Source organism: Abramis brama (assembly GCF_963993115.1).
Source record: "Abramis brama genome assembly, chromosome: 4".
In the NCBI taxonomy this organism is placed as follows: Eukaryota; Metazoa; Chordata; class Actinopteri; order Cypriniformes; family Leuciscidae; genus Abramis; species Abramis brama.
Genome location: NC_139966.1, coordinates 9,096,636 through 9,110,655, shown reverse-complemented (window position 1 = coordinate 9,110,655; position 14,020 = coordinate 9,096,636). Strand labels below are relative to the sequence as shown.

The 14,020-nt window shown below is 37.5% G+C and overlaps 1 protein-coding gene across 3 annotated transcripts in view; it reads right to left on the bottom strand.

Moving 5' to 3' along the window:
- The window catches only part of LOC311081633 (NACHT, LRR and PYD domains-containing protein 3-like), a 172,653-nt gene that overhangs the window by 112,496 nt on the left and 46,137 nt on the right, over positions 1–14,020 (bottom strand). For all 3 annotated transcript variants that reach the window (XM_084112219.1, XM_084112220.1, XM_084112218.1), the window contains one exon: positions 13,049–13,343. In XM_084112219.1, the coding sequence (XP_083968345.1) occupies positions 13,049–13,313 (265 nt within the window). In that variant the 5' untranslated portion in view covers positions 13,314–13,343. The remainder of the gene's footprint in view (positions 1–13,048; positions 13,344–14,020) is intronic.

Sequence of the window (14,020 nt, the reverse complement as noted above, 5' to 3'; positions counted from 1 at the left end):
TTTGGCGAATGCAAACAACGTGATTTATTGTTCATGACATCCAACCACGCAAGAAAACATGTAATCTACCTTAGGGAATAATATGCTCAAAAAACATTTCTGATTATTATTAATGTTTAAAACTGTTTTGTTTTTTTTCCCCCAGGATTCTTTGATGAATGTAAAGATCATAAGATATTTATTTGAAATAGAAAGCTTGTGTAACGCTATAAATGTACTGTCACTTTTGATTAATGTAATGCATCCTTGCTGAATAAAAGTAGGCAATTACTCTTTAATTTCTTTCCCAAAAAAATAATCTTACTAACCTCAAACTTTTGAACTGTAGGCCTATGTATAATGTTAAAAAAGCTTTCTATTTCAGATAAATGCTGTTATTTTGAATGGTGGTTTGTTTGTAATGTGACTTTTTTTTTTTTTTTTTTTATGACATTTAAATTATTTTTAGCATTAAATTGTACATAAATAGGTTAAGCAATACAAATGTGTTTGTCTGATAACCTTTTAAACATATACTTAACTACAGTTTGCAGACACTGAAATGATGTACATTGTGCGATAAGGAAATATTTTGAGTGTCCCTCATTTTCCTATAAAGAACCACGATTGTCCCGCATTTTACTTTTCTGAAGTTGGCAGGTGTGCAGTTTATTTCTGACTAGTCAGTGGAGACATTTATTTCATTTTAGTTAACTCAGGTGTGTTAACTGCTCTAAAGAAAACGTGAAGCCAATGTATAAAATTAATAAAGCTAAAGTTAATAAGTTAAATTATTGTTGTTGTTTTCATTAAGTTAAAAGTGAATCTAGTGTTATTATTGCTGGTGGTGCCCTGCCATGAACCCTGCCCCCACAGCAAACAGAACCGAACCGAACCAAACCGAACCGAACCGTGGCTCCAAAACCGTGATATGAACAGAACCGTGGCATTGGTGTATCGTTACACCCCTAATGATGAACTAAATGAACACTTGAGTGATTTGGACATTTTCACACACATACATTTTTTCATATTTCCTTGAGCATTATGTAAAAAAAAAAGGAAAATCATGTATAATTATGTAATGTAGGGGTGTAACGGTACGTGTATTCGTACCGGACCGTTTAGGTACAGGGATTTCGGTTCGGTGCACGTGTGTACCGAATGACCGAATGCAATATTTTGTGTGCGGAACATAGGTACATTTTCATGTTTCCACACGAACATATTAAGTGGCGGAAGTCTCCGCGTTCAGCGCAAATCCCGCCCTGCAGCTGATTCTAAAGTTTTACCTTTCTTTTACTGTCTATGAGTTTTACCCGGTTTTACCCGTCGTCACTGTAACCTAAACCAATGAAATCGACTGCAGGGCGAAAAAAAGCTTTTCCGCTCCGTGTGCGCCGCCGCACTCTCCGTTCCGTGTGTGTATCTGCGCGCGCCGCGCTGCGCTCTCTGCTCAATGTTCAATTTTTCGACTCTGTGTTTGCGCTGCGCGTTCTGCTCTGTCGTTAACAGCCCAAACACTCCAATCATGTACCGATCACGCACTGGAAAAGCAAAGTCCGCTCAAATAAGGTGAAATTTCTCAGTAGTAAACTTCTGTTTGCTGAGCTGGTATAGTCATGCTGGCAACAATGGTAAAATGACCTGCTCTGATCACATGCTCTGGTAATAATAGCTTTGTAGGACTATAATTTATTTTGATAATTAGAAAAAATATATAAAAAAAAATCTTAAATTGATTATGTTGATTGATTACTGAAAAAAAATAATACATTGATATATTTATGTTTAATATTATTTTAATATAGGGCTATTTTCTGTTCCCTTTTTCCCCCCGGTGTTTCATTTAATTAGGTGATTCTAAGTTTAATTATTGATGATTACAAGCTTGGAGGAATTGCAATTAATTACAGCAAATTGTGCAATTAATTAGTTCATTTTTTTTTATCGATTCCCAGCCTTAATTTTTAAATATGAGCAGGCCTACAAGCTGGGATTGGTAATGCTGCACTGTAATCATAGTTATTTATTTATATTTTTCATTAAATTTATTATGTGATATTGGTTTGAGACTGAGAGTATTTTATTTAGTGGAGAGCTTTGCAGCAGTATTTTATTTCTTATTCTTTTTTTATTTTATATTTTATTATATTTTATTAAAAAGTGTTTAAAGTGTAAACAAATTGTTAAAAAAAGTTTATAGTAATAAACAACCTGCAGTTTAATGTTTGCATTTCTTTCCCTTACTGTACCGAAAATAAACCGAACCTTGACTTTAAAACCGAGGTACGTACCGAACCGTGATTTTTGCGTACCGTTACACCCCTAATGTAATGTATGTTAATATTGTTCATATTTTGATTGTGTCTGTGATTATTACAGGTGTATTGTGTAATAACCAGGGGCTGGAATGTAAGTGCAGAAAACGTTAGTCTTTTATTTTGTATTTTGTAGGGGTGGGCAAAAAAATCGATTCACATATGAATCGCGATTCAAACTTTACCGATTCAAAATCGATTCATAGAATTCCAAAAATCGATTCTTGTTTTTTTTTTTTAGTGAAATATATATATTTTGATATTGTCCTGAAATGAGTTTAGCTTGCCATTCCCTTAGATGGCGCTGCATCGAATTCACACTTACGCCTGCACACTCTTGTCATAGCCAAAAGAAGTGCAGCAGCAGAAGGAAGGCTGGCTGGCTGTGTGGCGTGTCTGTTTTTATTTCGGCTCCCATGTTAACAGGTTAGAGCTTGCACACAGCAAGCGTGACACGCGCGTCTCAGGTGTGGCCCGAGTCGTGCGGAAACCGCGTGCATGCTAGAAATAGAACCGACGCCTATTTTTCTCGCGACACGCAAGCGTGTTGGAAGCGTTTCCAGGCAAAATAGAATGTTTATATGTCATTTTGACACGAATATTCATATTAATAAATGACATTTTGATGTTTGAAAGTCTAGGTTTTGACATAAATGCAGATATAATGTAGGCTTATTGTATTTTTTTTTTAATCGATTTTCAAAAATTGCACCTGTCAATACAGAACGAAATATTCCGTAGCCTATTTTGCCGTCAATAGCCTACTCCTTAAACTACATTTAGCAGTATTGTTTGTTTGATCTGACTACAGCACTTTAAAGCTAAATGTAAAAAAAAAAAAAAAAAAAAGTATTTAAGTTTTAATTTAAACTTGAATTAAATGTATTTGAAAGCTGGCCAAAGCTTGGCACTTTGCACTGTTTAGTTGCAAAAGTTTTTATGAAGACAAAGTAATATCAAACTTCATTTAATTTGTTATTTCTTTTCTTTTAAATTGTATGTCTACTGCAATCACACAGGAAAAAGTCAACTACATTTACATACTGTGAATCGTTTTTTGAATCGAGAATCGTTTTTGAATCGAAAATCGATTTTGAATCGAATCTTGAGACTAAAAATCGGTATCGAATCGAATCGTGAAATTTTCTGAATCGTGCACCCCTAGTATTTTGCGCATAAATTTCCAGGTGGTTTGGTCACATGGGCATCGGTGGGTATATACCTGGTAGTGTTTCCTGTTTGGTTTAGTGTGTAGAGAGGGGGTGAGTAGCAGGGAGTGCTCACTTTCTGTTGACCGTTTATACGTTTTTCATCATCAATTGTTTCTACGTGTTCTGTTATCAAGCCAATAAATGTTGTTGGATTTTCAATGCACGAAAACGCGTCATGGATTTTTCCTGCTGCTTAGCCTCTCAGCGGCTATAGGTTGCCGCTACAGTCACCATTCTCTGTCCGCCTGAGCCCCATGAAGAGAACCAGTTCAGCTTCGCTGAAGAAGCCACCATTCTCTGTCCGCCTGAGCCCCGTGAAGAGAACCAGTTCAGCTTCGCTGAAGAAGCCACCATTCTCTGTCCGCCTGAGCCCCATGAAGAGAACCAGTTCAGCTTCGCTGAAGAAGCCACTATTCTCTGTCCGCCTGAGCCCCGTGAAGAGAACCAGTTCAGCTTCGCTGAAGAAGCCACTATTCTCTGTCCGCCTGAGCCCCGTGAAGAGAACCAGTTCAGCTTCGCTGAAGAAGTCGCCATTCTCTGTCCGCCTGAGTCCCGTGAAGAGAACCAGTTCAGCTTCGCTGAAGAAGCCGCCATTCTCTGTTCGCCTGAGCCCCGTGAAGAGAACCAGTTCAGCTTCGCTGAAGAAGCCGCCATTCTCTGTCCGCCTGAGCCCGTGAAGAGGAGCAAGCCAGTGCAGTGTGGGCTAGCTGCAAGAAGTCGAAACCTTCCTTTTTAATTAGTACTTTTTTTATTAAATAAAACCTTTTTAAATCTCATTTAGTCTGGTTGTTCTCTGTCTGCCTGTGTGCCCGTGGTGTCGGCTCCTCACAGTGGTGTCCCAAATTCAAGAGGGGTGCGGCTGGGTCATTTCCTGGTAGTTGCCCACCCCGACCTGTGACAAGTACATTAGTGTACGTTGAAGTGCGTAGTGAAGTGGAATTGCGTAGTGAAGTGGAATTGGGTAGGTTTGTTATTTCTCCTTGCCATCTGACATGTTACCTTTGATTTTGTTTATTTTCTTTTAGTTTTGATTTTGGAATCCATATTAACCCTTTGTGTATTGAAGTGTGTGTGTGTGTGGAGCTTTTATTTTAGTCATAATAAAGTATTATTGTTATTTTCTATATTCACGTCTCTGCTCTATCTTTGTGGGAACAAACCTGTGTCCTTATTGGACCATTATTTCCCTGGGTGAAATTCCCAGGGTGGCATAGTCGGTGTTGTAATTATAATTGAGTCCAGAACAACGAAAAACACCCCTTCGGTGCTACACCTAGTTTAACTTTTCTGTTCCTGCATTCCTTCTGTATTATTAACGTTCCGGTTTTTTATATATTTATTTTTACTTTTTATAATGTAGCCTAGTTAATAATAATAATAATAATAATAATATTTAGGCAATAATAATAATCTCTTCTTTCCTTTTATTAAGGCCATGTCAGCTTTTATGTATATATTCAGGGCAAGAAACAGGTTTATTTGTTAAAAATATAACTAAATAATATGCAAAACAAATTATTTAAAGTGAAAAGGCCAACCTTTCTCATTCAACATGAATCTAACTGTTTCTATATTTGTAAATCATGCTAAACTATTAAGCCTATTTATTATGTAAAGCTAAGCTTTGTTCTTCACTGACATTATTGACATAAAATATCATCTTTCCACAGGGCAGTGAGGCTGTGGTCACGCTAAACGTCACTGATTATATTACAGATAATTCAAATTGAGCAGTGTAACGTTTGGTTGACTATTTTATTTAAATAATGAACAGGCTGCGATATCAAGTTAGCAAGTCAAAAATATTTTGTGCGCGCGAGTGAGGCGGCACGACCACTGGATTTTTTCCTTCCAAGAGAGTAAAATCTTTCTCTCTGTAATTTATGGTCATAAATGAAAAAAATCAGATTTTGTAAAATAACAAAAACAAACAATGTCTCTGTTTGCTTTACTAGATCCATGGAGCACGCCACAATGAACTGAAGCTCAGCACGTTTTCTTTCGTTTTTAATGTGTAATTAAGTAAAATATACTGTATTTCAACTTTTTTTTAGAAGAATCTGCCAAATGTTTATTTTCACAGCAAAATAAAAATAAAAAGGTTTTAGTTTAAGTCAGTGAACACAAAAATACGACAAAATGGTCATGTCAAAGCTTTATTTTTTAAAAGTGGTCATACATACACTACAGATTTGTTTTCTGTGGTGACATTACACTTTAGTTTTTAGCTTGGCTTACTACATTCCAGTGTGTCCACCCTGATTCTTCATCGCAACTGGAAGAACTTTATACAGCTTATTTATGTATTTGTTGCATAATATATTATGTATTTGTTGCAAATACCGAAACCTGCACTGAAAAAAAACTAAATTTTTCTGTGGCAAGTTTTTGCACGAATATTTTTTAAGTAAAATTTCACACACATATTTTTAAAGTAATTTCACATATGGAATTAAGTCAACTCTACTTAACTAAATTAAGTGAAAGTAACAAAGAAAATAAATAATTTTAACTTGGCTAATAAAAGGTTGAGCAATATCTATTTAATTGAAGTTTCCTTTGCAATACATTTCACTCAAACTATATAACATTTGATTAAACGTTTAAAGTGTATGCTTTACTTAGAAACATTAAGTAATTAATACAGTAGATATCTACATATCAGAAGTTATGCATGATGTAAATGCAGAGACATCAATACTTGGTAGACATTACACGATGACAGTAACATTTGATGGATCGTTTTTGTGTTTGAATGTGTCATTTTGAGTAGAAAATGAACTCCAAATGTCACAAATTGGCAATTTACTAATCCTAACAACAAAAGCAATGATAAAACAGTGTAAATACAGCTGGAAAACAGTGAAAATCAACCTCTTTAATTATTCAAGGCCCAGTGCATGATGGGAACACCAGTAGCAGAAAAGTTGAGTAATTTTACTTAATTTTATAACGTTGATATTTACACTTTCATTTCTCCATGCTTGAACAATTACATTGTTTTTTTCTGTAGTATTTACTTCACCGACGACGACTTTGATTATAGTTTTTCTTTTTTACACAACAAACATAAGGATACTGATAAACACAAGGCACATGCATTACTTCTTGTATACTCAATCTATGGCAAATTTTTGTGAAGGAAGACAAGCATGTGAAGTTTATCTGGTTTCAAACTGGGGGTGGTGTGGCGCAATGGATAAGACACATGCCTTTGGTGTGAGAGACCCGGGTTCGAATCCACTGTGAGACACCAATGTGTCCCTGAGCAAGACACTTAACCCCTAGTTGCTCCAGAGGCGTGCGACCTCTGACATATAGCAATTGTAAGTCGCTTTGGATAAAAGCGTCAGCTAAATGAATAAATGTAAATGTCAAACTGAAGCGAAACACTGTCTGAATGTTTCCTGAAGAACTTAAAAGCTCTTAAACCATGTTGCGCCGGCGCTACGTCATGCAGATAGCAGATTTGAACAAAAAAAATCAAGTGCAAGACCTGAGCAAGACACTTAACCCCTAGTTGCTCCAGAGGCGTGCGACCTCTGACATATAGCAATTGTAAGTCGCTTTGGATAAAAGCGTCAGCTAAATGAATAAATGTAAATGTAAATGTCAAACTGAAGCGAAACACTGTCTGAATGTTTCCTGAAGAACTTAAAAGCTCTTAAACCATGTTGCGCCGGCACTACGTCATGCAGATAGCAGATTTGAACAAAAAAAATCAAGTGCAAGACCTGAGCAAGACACTTAACCCCTAGTTGCTCCAGAGGCGTGCGACCTCTGACATATAGCAATTGTAAGTCGCTTTGGATAAAAGCGTCAGCTAAATGAATAAATGTAAATGTAAATGTCAAACTGAAGCGAAACACTGTCTGAATGTTTCCTGAAGAACTTAAAAGCTCTTAAACCATGTTGCGCCGGCGCTACGTCATGCAGATAGCAGATTTGAACAAAAAAAATCAAGTGCAAATACAAATGCAAAAATAAGATGAGTAAAGAAATGGGATATATGATCACAGGGATATATAATGTCACGTTTCCCATTCCATGTCTAGTCAAATAATCGCAATTTACTCTCTGTAAAATGGCTAAACCGCAGAGTGATGGACACGGAGATGGGTAAAAAGGTTGGTGGCTAATGTTACACATTCTGCAGATTGGGTTTAAGGGGATCGCACACGCGGCACACCGGACAACTCGAGGTATCGCACACCGGACGCGCATTTTCTCAGTTTATGGCCAGCAATATTGTTACGTTTAAGGACATTATGAATGAAGATAATGTCTGTCCGTACTATGTTACGACTGTACTGTACAATTAAATACAATAGTTGCTGAGTCTGCGATCTGAACACTTTACCTCAGAGCATCCGTTAACTGAATGAAGTGAGAATCTCACCTGAAAATCCGGCATCAGCAATTCTCATTCAAGCAGCTGATTTCTGTGAATGAATGTAATTAAATGTATATTGCAGCACAGGGTGAAGTCATTAACGATGATTTGAGACAAATATAATGTAAATTTAATATAAAACGCGCTCTGTGTCGCGGCCGGATTGTGAGCCGTTGCTGGGCGCCGCGGACAGACGCCGAATGCACCGCCGGTGTGTGTACACTCATAGAGAATAATGCGTTGACGTGCGCTTCTCGCCCAGTGTGCGACCCTCTTTAAGGAGATGTTTTCTTTAGGAGATGTTGTGAGCTTAATTTTTTCGGGTGTGGACAGAGTGTTTCACTCTCTCGCTCAGACGACATTCTACTCAGAGTAGCTGCGCGGGCACGCGCTGCGTCGTCTTGTTATTTGATAGGTGTCCGCGGGTGCAATAAAGCCACCTGAGAGGTCAACCAGATACTGGCGCTGGAGTATTTACATCATGTTATCATAAGAGTCCTGTTCATTTTAAACATCGTGGTTATCGCCAATACCGGTATATTGTCACACTGTAAATTAACACAATGTCGATATTTCATGCTTTGAATATCACGATTAGCGTCAACACCGGTATATTGCGACACCCCTACCTTGTATATTCATTGTTATCATATTATATTATCATACTATTCATCAACATATAGAAATAAAAAGAATACAATGAACATGTTTAAAGCTGCAGTCGGCAAGTCTGGCAGATTGAGTGGACTTAGCCAAAATTTTGAATGTTTACAACTCTCATGCCCCTCCCCACTACCAACGAGCACCCGCCCATCGTCAGTGCGTGTGTACCTGATTTTCTGTGAACGCGTCCGTCTCTTCAGCATCGATCAACACCATGGACTTGGAGGTAGGCTGGCCTGGCTAATCTATCCATAGATAACAATAACCGAGGAATTGGAAGCTTGTTAGTAGATTTTCTCTTCGCCATCACGCTTCGTACAATCTTCAGGCGAACTTCAGGCATGTCGTGTGCATGTGATATTGTAATGTGCGTGTCTGCGTGAGGGAGGGGGGATCTGTGGCGTGTGCACGAACTGTGATTGACAGTCAGATCTCACACCCCCCTGCGTTGATTGGACCCGATGATCCGGGAGCGGTGGATTTTTGCAAAACAAATAACACGCTCCAGGTGGAGTTAGAAGCTCGGGTTTTTTTCTAAAACCACCTTATTTATGTTGTTCTGTCGGATAATAGTGTCAATTTCACTGAATTTGATCAAAAAAATGTTGCCGACGGCAGCTTTAAGATCTCTGCATAGTATTTCAGCCTGATCTCAAGGCATTCGTGCCAGTCACAAAATGTAGCCTATAGTTTATTGATTCGTGTTCACGTACAAAAAAAAATCTCCTTTTTTTCGTGTCACTCAGAACGACTTATTAAAGGGGGGGTGAAATGCTCATTTTCACTCAATCTCCTGTTAATCTTGAGTACCTATAGAGTAGTATTGCATCCTTCATATCTCCAAAACGTCTTTAGTTTTATTATATTTATAAGTGAACGATAGGCTGTACCGAGTCTTTCCGGAAAAAAACGAGCGGCTGGGGGCGGGCCGTGTGGGCGGTGTGCTATAGCTGTGCTAACCGATCTAACAACAACACAGAGAGACATTTGAAGTAGTTTACTCACCGCATGCGACAGCGAACCTTTATCATAGTGAATGCTCGATCCTTAAGCATTAGACGATCTGCAAATCCGTCGATCTGGGCTTTGTTTATAAAACAATCATCGTCGAAATGCAGGGAACAAAGAGTCGTGCACAACCTCCGTTGATGCTTCGAAAAAACAAACTCCATCCACTATTCCCTTAACGCTGGGTTCTTTGGGAATCTGTGCAGGGTTGTCTTGCCCTGCCAACCAAAAACCCACTTCTTTGGTGACATTGACTTCCCTAAAAGCCGAGCATAGCGCTTTGAGGTAACGTACTGCTTTCGCTCTCTTCTCTCTCTAGTCTACGAGTGCGCGCGCGGCCGCGGAGAAGTGCCCTTAGGACCCATAAAAGGAAATTCCGCTCTATCTTACGTAAGACAGAGCCATACTCGAAAAAAACTTTCCGAAACTTGTGACAAACCGGAAGGAGTATTTTTGGAACAAAAATACTCCTTCAAACGTACAACTTAACTTTTGAAACTTTGTCCATGTTTAGCATGGGAATCCAACTCTTTAACAGTGTAAAAAACTCAGTATGCATGAAACAGCAATTCACCCCCCTTTAATGTATTTTTTTCTTTCATCTACTAAGCGCCCATTAAGTCAATTCATATTTTTCAGTCATGTGACCTGTGTGGTGGCCTGAAGGGCAAAACAATGGGCCGAAATGGCGGCTTGGTTATCAGCATGATGAATAAATGATATTAGCATTAACTGTATCCAGAAAGAGAGCAGAGAATGTGACCGATCTAGCGAGAGTTTAAGCAAGGTGTTGCGATATACATATCGTGATATATACATTTGCGATATTTCAATAATTTTGATATATTGTGCAGCCCTAGTAGAATTTTAAAATGTTAGCATTTGTTGATGGACAGGCTGTCTGTGTGTTGGCCGCATGAACAGACTTTGTGGAGAGCTGATGATACTATAGCAGGACACATGCCCTTTGACCTCCTCGATCTTGGAGGCTTTTTTTTTGGTAAAAGACCCTAAAAGTTAGTCCTTAATTCCAGATGTGTAAATTACAAAACAGCATTTTTCAGCCGAGTGAATCTACACACAAGAGGTCTTCAGAAGTCGTAACTTTAGGGGTCAATGGGTCTCCTGAGAATATTAAATTTCCATTAAAAACCAAAGATTAAGCTAAATGACACTAGTTTCCAGCGTTCGTAAAATAAGGATATATTGAACATTTCACATGTGTGAGATGACGTGTGACACTTCATATTTAAAAAAAAAACAACCTTTTTTACATGCGCCCTGATAAATAAAATAATATACTTTGTTCAAGTCAAGTTTTTCCACAGACCACCAATTTAGAATATTTGTTTTTATTAAGACTTTAAATAATTAATTCAATTTAATTTAAAACATCTTTTATTTTTTAAAAGATATCATTTAAACTTTGACCTATAAATAACTTTTAAGATTATACTTTGAAATAAATTCAACACTAACAAAACATTCACAATGTCTCATCCTGATCACTGAACACACACTCCCCTCTGACTCAGAGACAGTCAAACACTGGTGTGAGAGAGAAACTCTTCAGGAAACACTCTGAGATCTTTTGTTTTTAACTTACTGCATTTTTGCAATTCCCATTCATACGTTGTATGGACATCGATGTGTTAGGAGCTACTGCTTCAACTCTCTGAAAATGTAAGATGATTTTATTTATTTTCTGGTTATCTAAAACAAAAATAATTGGTCCACTGTGTTACAGTAAATTTAGAAAAGACATTTATTTTTATTTTAAGCGATATAATCAATTCATTTTATATTCTTTTAAAGAACAGAATGTTTTTCCAACTTTAGTTAGTGTGAAATCTTGTGAAATATGTGTGTTTGTGTGTGTGTGTGTTTCATCATATGTTCTGTTAAATCGTTCCTTCATTTCATTATTAGAAAACCTCTTTTTCTCACTTCCACTGTCCCCAGCAATAATGCCTGCATATGTCAGAGGTAAAAAACAAACAAAAAAACATGCCATTATACATGTCAAAGTTAAAAAAAAATAGTCAAAGGACATATTATACTCATGAGGTCATAGACACTCCAATTAGTCAATAGTCATGAGTCATTTTCATCCCCGGAGGATACCCAAGGTCAACAGCGACACCGCCCTGGAGGGGTCAAGGTCATCGCTAGGGCACGACTTGGGTGGGCAGTGTGGGGGGGGGGGGGGTCATAGATCATTTTGACACAAGTTGAATAACATCATAATAACTACTAACTGAACTGTTGACAAAACGCGCTCATGTCAACTAGAGACGAATGCGAGTGAGCAGCAGATACAGAGCTCTTTAATTTACGATCAACCTCGTTTTATCGTAAAGTGAATTCAACAAGGCATTATTTTTCTTTGAAGCAACAAAGGCTAAATAATTTGTTACAGTTATTTTTTGTAATTGGTGTGGATGACACACAGCGAAATATACAGTTTTATCAAGTCAGAACGTTTGAAGCACCGAGAGACACATGTTAAAGCGTTGACCACCCATCTATCGTCTGAACACTGTCATATGAGCATGAGTTTAACGCTTTATGCTTAGGCTGCGCAAAGCCTCATTGATGTGACATTTTTCTATTGCAATGTTTATGTTGAAATGTTTTCATTATTTATTTATATCATTATATCATTTATTTATTAAAGAAAATAATGCTAATCATAAAAACCTACAATAAGCCTATTTAATTCTTAATTAATGCTAAAACACAAATGCTGCCGACTAACATCGGTTAGCAAGTCCTGGCAATGTTTTAATTTTATGATCATTTAGTTTAATTTATTTCACTGTTATGTTCCAGTTCATAAATCTAGGCCTACTAACAAATTAAAATAACACGAAGTATAAGACGCATAACCTTGACATGCATAGCCTTTCTAGCTATACAGTAGAAAAACTGGGCACACAATGTTAACGTTTAGCCTACTTTGCTAAAATTTGCTGCAATAATAGAAGCCTACATTTCTTTAGTTCTAAATTTGTACTGTAATACAGTATTATGAGTTCGTTTAACTACAATGTTTCACTTGAATTGATCTGCTACCAGTTCTCAACAAGCCGCGGCTGATTAGGCAATAGAGAATAAACTGACACTTTTCAAAGTCTGTGATTGTAGCGCCTCTTAGTGGTAAAAGGCAGCAAATACATATCCCAGTTTTACCACCGCGGGAAAGGCAATGTACTAGTTGCTTGCAAAAGTTTTAATTAATTATTTTTAGACCATTATAAACCATTTAACCATTTTGTAAACACTGTTCTATTAAATGTACTTGTATAACATCTGTTGCTGTTCTTGGCACTGTAATTGTTGCTTGCTTTTATACTTTCTTGTTTCCATGTACAGGAAGTACACATATATCTCTTATGAATGAGCTCCAACAGCGACAGATGTCTTCATGTTGCCTGTCACCTACATTACAGTCACAGTGAATTAAACCTTACCTTGCTTGTGTTTGTTCTCCAGCTGCTCAGCCAGATTATTCTGATTCATCTTCTTCAGGATCTTCACTGTGATCTTTACAGCTTCTTCTGGTCCAAAACATGCTACCATCTTATCCACTGTGTCTAAGATATCGGCATTCTTCATTTCAGACTTTGTTATACACTCATGATCATTCTCTAAGTGCCACTTAAACTTCTTCCATTCAGCTTCGTCCAGATCACTCAGTGATTTCTCAAGCAGATCTTCAACTTTAACAGACGCCATCGTCCTTCACAGATTCACACAGATTCACAGCTGCAGGGTAAAAAGAAAAAGATCTGAAGTAGTTTCACTCCTAACATTTGGACATAAGCACTCAAATGTTATTTGGGTTATGAAATGAAGCTGTGATTGGGTTCGCTGATCGATTGCTCTGTAAGCTTCATATATCTTTCTGTTTTGAATCATTATTTACTATCATTCCTTGTTGTTTATACTGCTAAATATAGATTTTTCAACATCACACATTAACCTGACATCGCTAGCTTCAAACTAAATCATTATTGCTAGCACAACACGCTAGTAATTCGCTAGTCTGTTAGCGTGCCATCCGTGCGCTCTTAATTTATTTCTTTTTCTCACGTGCGGTCGTGCCTTTTACAAGTCCATCAAACAACTTAGGTGAGTAGGATCAGTCCACGGTAAGTCATATCATCCTCTCCTCTTATTGTTACTTGCACCTCATGCAACATGTTCAGCATATCCTTCTGTAAGCCGTTGTATCACTCTAGTGTTGTAAATGAACTGATCAGGTTGAATGGGCACAGTAGCATTACAATAAAGTTACGTCTAAGTTCGTAATGAGGATTTGAGACAGCAATTACCACTTGTGAAATAAAGAAAATATTTTGCATTGGTACCAGTTTGTAAACATACAATTGATAAAACAACAACAACAAAATACAATCAGGCCTGTTTGGTATGACAAATAA